Source organism: Candoia aspera, chromosome 10 (genome assembly GCF_035149785.1).
Source record: "Candoia aspera isolate rCanAsp1 chromosome 10, rCanAsp1.hap2, whole genome shotgun sequence".
In the NCBI taxonomy this organism is placed as follows: domain Eukaryota; kingdom Metazoa; phylum Chordata; class Lepidosauria; order Squamata; family Boidae; genus Candoia; species Candoia aspera.
Genome location: NC_086162.1, coordinates 19572411 through 19577754, shown reverse-complemented (window position 1 = coordinate 19577754; position 5344 = coordinate 19572411). Strand labels below are relative to the sequence as shown.

The window sequence follows — 5344 nt, the reverse complement described above, 5'->3', positions numbered from 1 at the left end:
TTCTTCAACGGGTAGAAATAAAAGGCAGAATTTAAAGCAGGAACTATTTAATTCAGGATGCCAGAACACATCCAAAGCCAGTCCTATGTAACCTGACATGGCTGTTGCATTCATCATTTTAAAAAAAAAATCCATACATCAGAATACATTGGAATCCATACATCAGAATACATGATTTGCAAATGAAGTGATCTGGGCACTTCCTGAAAATGAGTGAACAGAGGATGGTAATTCCAGGGGAAAAGGACTACTGAGGTAATCCTGCTTTAGGAAGAATTCTAAAGAGAATCTTCAGAACGAATCCTAAAGAGGATTCAAAAGGTAGTAAATTGTGCTCTAGAGCAGTGCTTCTCAACTTTAGGAACGTTATGATACATGGACTTCAGCTCCCAGAATTCCCCAGTATGCTGGGAATTCTGGGAGATGAAGTCCACATATTTTAAAGTTGCCAAGGTTGAGAAACAGCTCTAGAGAATGGCCTGATGGATTGCGTAGGTAGGTAGGTAGGTAGGTAGGTAGGTAGGTAATAGATAGATACGTAGATGGATGGATAGATAGGATGTGGCTCACCACATTGCCCAACTCTTCAAAATAAGTATTTCCTTTTATGGTATTAACTAACCTTAACCCTAACAGCAGCCTAATTTGCATTTGAGAGATTACTGTAGGTTATACTTTGGGAACTGCCGAATTCTGGGTTCTAGCCAAGGAACTGAGCAATTCCCTAGAATATTCATCTCCAATTTGACACCCCGGGAAGGTTTTTGGACCACAGCTCCCATCAGCCCAGCAAAACAACCAAAGGTAGAGGGGCTGCAGGAGTTATGGAAACCGTTATCCAGGGGCACAACGCTGAAAAGGATGCCCTCAGAAAATGGGAAAGGCATAGTAATAATACAATGGAAGGAAAGGGGGCTGAAAATTGTAGCCTTTTTTTTTTCTTTTTAAGCTGGAGATCAGGAGAAATAAACCCTTTAAGATTAGCAGAAGCTTAGCGTATCTCTTAAAAGCCACTGGCAATTTTGCCACCTGAAATCACAATTTTGCCAACATGTTTTGGTAGCAAAGTCTTGGGGGCAGAGTTAGTTTTGGGGGCTGAGAATACAGGGCCTGATTCTAGAAGCCTGCCCTAGGGCGTACCCCAGAATCATGCCCCAAACACACTTGGCAGACAATAAGCAATGCTCAAAGTCAAAGCAAGCTCATTATCAAAATTGCTCCTAGTTTCTATCAAAAAGCCACTGCTCTATAAAAGGCAAGATAAAAGGTTTGGAAAGTGAGCAAAACTGTAGAGCTGAGCAATGCACTGGAGGGGGGAAGATCCACTGGTGCAGGAAAAGCAGAGATGAGGCATCCTCTTGTTGAGAGAAAGCACTTCCATACAATTTCGCTTGCTCTCTCGTTGACTGGGATGTTCACATACTTTCATAGCCAGAAGATGGAGTGTTCAAGGAGGCAACATGGTTGAATATGCCTGCAAGATGAGAGAACGAGAGCATGTAAAGAACGAAGAGGACAAGCTTGAGATGCTAAAATCACCCTTAAGTCACACCAGCATCATTGTTTATGAACAACTGTCCCCCTAAGGTTGTGTTGAGCCTGTGCAAAGGTGATAACCCACTGCCTTATAAATATATTATTCTTCCTTTCCACCAAATGCAAAGAAGTTTTTTTTAAAAAAAATGGGTGGAAGTGCAATCCTTTAGAAAAGGCATGTGCCTTTTCTTGATGCAGATGCTCTGAGCCTGAGCTGGCTTGCCAAAGGTTAATCGGTCTCTTGATTGTGTGTGTTCCTAAGTCAGGGATGGCAGAGATCCATTGGGCTGAAGGAAAGAGTGCAGTGCATTTCCTCTGGGAGCTCAAAGCAACTTCAGTGTTTTAAAATATCCTCTGTTCCAAGGTGATGACCCTTCGTCCTATAATATATAGTTTTTATCATTGGATTATTTTATGGCTCTGAGCATTTTAATCTGTGAACCATCCAGAGTTGCTGGAAGTTGGGCAGTCTAAAAATTTAATAAATGAATAATAGAGATTCTCTTTTCACTATTGTAGTTTGGAGTGCCCCTGCAATCTGTTCCCTCCTTTCATAATCCATAGATTAGTGTTTCTCGACCTTGGCAAGTTTAAGATGGGTGGACTTCAACTCCCAGAATTCCCCAACCAGCATGCTGGGGTTGAGAAACACTGCCGTAGACTCACCAGCCAAGAGAAACAAGGGGAAAGCTATCCATCCAGAGTAGAAGGACCATGCAAAGGTGACCTGGATTTGAGGTGGTGGTTTCTCGTTCCATGTTTCAGCAGTATACACAGCTAGGGCTATTAGAGTGAAGAATCCTTTAAAAGAGCAGAGAGAAGATCAGTGCTGGTTAACATAGCTGTGTGCTGACTCACCCATGTGGTTTATATTTCCCCCTTTGGTTTGCTCATACATTGCACAGAAAATATTTGCCTCCTCTGGACACAAAGCGTTTAAGGCCCTGAATTCACACCTTGGCTGCATTCACACATCCCCCTTAGCCTGACTCAGTCCATTTCCTGAGTTTGCATGCTGCACTGAATCATGAACTAACCCGATGGGCTGCGTGGATACAGCATGTAAGCCATAGAAAACTAAAGTTTTCTAGTAACTAAATCTAGAAGGTTGCGTGAATGCATTTGCTAGCCTTTCCCTGGTTAAGTGTATGGTATGAGCATAACCACGTGATTATGGTCACCCGTTTCTGAAAGATCTTTTGTGCATCTGCTTTCATCGTCAGCTCCTGAAGATTTTTGGAAGGGATAGGTCATGATTGTGAAACCAGTTTCACCTTCATCAGGTGGACATACCCCAAAGAAGATATCAGCCTTTATTGCCAGCTTTGGTGGGGAATGCTCTTGGCTTCCTTTGGCCCTTTCCCTTTTAGGACTGGCAACAGATGTCCTTTGTTTACTCACTTTGGACAGCAGCTTGGTCTGATGGATGGACAGAACGGCTGCTTTTTCTTCAGTAGTGCTCATTCTCTGGAAAACTTTAGCAGGTGAAGCCCACCAAGCCCATTACTAAAATCCTCTAGCTCGGCCTTTCTCAACCTTCTGACCCTGGAGGAACCCTTGAAATATTTCTCAGGCCACAGGGAACCCTTGCACATTCAGGCTCAAATCTAGGCCTCAAGTTACAAAATCATGATATTTGTTTCAAGGGGAGGCCTGTATAGATGCATGAACAGTGTTCTTAAACTGAAAACAAAGGATGAAACTTGCGTCTTGAATGTGAAGGTGCCCGAATGTGAAATGATTTTTAGAATAAATCGTGATCTCCCAGGGAACCCCTAGTGGCCTCTCGCGGAACCCTGGTTGAGAAACCCTATTCTAGGGATTTCTTAGTAACACCCTTGTTTTCTAAGCTTTCCTCTTCAATTGCAGCTTGACAGAACAGCAGTGGCTTCTAGCTGTTAGCATTTGGGGGCAGGATATCTGCTCTGTCACCAAAGGCTTCAACTTAATGCTGGTTGTTTGGGAAAGCAGCTGAAGCATCTTTTGAATAGTCATTGAACAAAGGAGTCTTTGCTCCCCGTCCTTGAACCTACCCAGATCCCCCCAGGAGAGGATACTTTGCATCCTATTTGGGACCGCCCTCCCCGTGACTGGAGACTTCTCTTCGTCGTTGGTCACACTTACCAGCCACACAGGCAGCCACGGAAGCAATCAAGGGCTTGCCCAGGATGCCACACATAGAAGGCATGAAGGTGGCAATAAGAAGGAAGTGTAATGCCAGAGCCACCAGGGAAGCCAGAATCAGAAACACACGGGCAGCTGTGATGTAGCCTGTAAGCAAAGTGATAGATACAAAAAGGTGACCTCTATTTTTAATCCTTATTACAGAGCATCCTCACCCCCAATAGAGAGCTTGCTCAGAGAACTTCCAGAAAGGGAGCCCTCAGAAGGGGCTCATGGCCTTACCAGTTTGTCACTAGAGTACTACATTTCTACTCCACATGGGCCTGCCTTTGAAGACTACCCAGAAATGGCAGTCGGTATAAAATGTAGTGGCCCTGGTACTGGTGGGTGTTACCCACTAAGAGCACATTACATCTTGGTTACCAGTAGATTTCTGGATACAATTCAAGGTGTTGGGTTTGGTCTAGGGAACCCTATATGGTTTGGCCCTAGATACCTGCAGGACTGCCTTCTCCACCTGAATTGGCCTGTCTGGTACTACCTTCTTCCTGGGGCCTTGGGTTATAACTTTTGGTTGTACCTGGGGCCTTGGGTTATACCATTTCTGGGAAATAGGAGAATGGTAGTCAGGAGGTGGTGTTTTTCAGTCACTGGTCTGGCCTTATGGAATAGCCTCTCAGAATTAAGACTTGCCCCGTCCCTTCCAACATTCCAGAAGTCTTTTTCCCAAAGCTCTGATCATCATTATTAGGGCATTTTTCTAACCCTGCTTTGGAATTGGTTATTTCTGTTTTTATTTACATTCACCCTGGATGCTTTAACTTGGCTAGGGCAGTATATTTGGCAGTCTCTAAATGCAATCAATACAAGGGACAGGAGGCTTTGCTGAGCTGCGAGCTTTAAAGAAGGGCTTTGTTCAATGCAGAGTTGGAGCAAAGCACCCCGTTGAGGCTTTGCCTGATGCTATCGTCTTCCTGGCTATTTTTGAAGTCAGTGTTTGTTTTAAGATGCAACTGAGTGATTGTCGCTGTTGCTATTTGCCACAAAGTGATGTTTTCATTTATTTGTGGAGGAGAGGTAGAGTAAAAACGTTTTAAATAAGGGATACATTTAAAACACACACAAGCTTTTGCTGATGCTGCTTATTGGAAATCCTTAGAAAAATTTGAAGGCCTTCCTGCCATAAATCTTACCAAAGGTCTCCGTTAGAGCAAAGCATTGGCTTTTGCCAGATCTAGTATTTATGCAGGCCTGCCACAGCCCACTGTGGGATGTCCCTATGGCAGAAAAAGTTGCTATCCAGTAATCGGTGCTGAGTGCCATCAAGAGTAGGGTGATGCTCAAGGATGCCATCAGCACACTGAAGATTCGGCAACACCACATCTTGATGCAAAGACAGAGGAGTTTCCACTTTGCTTATTTTCCAGCCTTGAGAAACCCTAAAAGAAAAAGAGAGAAAATCAAGACGACTCGTCCCCAGAAACTCAGGGGACAAACATGGAACAGCATTAGAAGAACAATGTGTGTGTGGGTGTGTGTGTTTCACTATTTACTGCCTCCGTTGGTGCAGGAGAGCATGGTAATGTCACTGGAGTAGATGGGATCAAGAGAACTCCTCCTGGGATTTTGTTTTGACTTGAAAGACAAATTCACACAACCTCTGTTACTAGATCCAGAGGAGCTT

At 44.0% G+C, this 5344-nt stretch overlaps 1 protein-coding gene across 1 annotated transcript; it reads right to left on the bottom strand.

Annotated features, from left to right (window-relative positions):
- Positions 1 to 1200: 1200 nt before the first annotated feature.
- Positions 1201 to 5095, bottom strand: LOC134503153 (protein NKG7-like). Its single transcript, XM_063311806.1, has 4 exons — positions 4854 to 5095; positions 3661 to 3807; positions 2203 to 2337; positions 1201 to 1474 (listed from the first exon to the last, which is right to left on the bottom strand). The coding sequence occupies exons 1-4, from the start codon at positions 5041 to 5043 to the stop codon at positions 1416 to 1418; spliced, it is 531 nt and encodes a 176-aa protein (XP_063167876.1). The 5' UTR covers positions 5044 to 5095; the 3' UTR covers positions 1201 to 1415.
- Between the last annotated feature and the right edge of the window lie 249 nt (positions 5096 to 5344).

Coding starts and splice junctions, on each gene's coding strand:
- LOC134503153 (XM_063311806.1), bottom strand. CDS start 5,043: ATGTGGTGTTGCCGAATCTTCAGTGTGCTGATGGCATCCTTGAGCATC. Junction 3,808..4,853: donor TGCTCTAACGGAGACCTTTG/GTAAGATTTATG, acceptor CTTTGCTTACAG/GCTACATCACAGCTGCCCGT. Junction 2,338..3,660: donor CGTGGCTGCCTGTGTGGCTG/GTAAGTGTGACC, acceptor GCTCTTTTAAAG/GATTCTTCACTCTAATAGCC.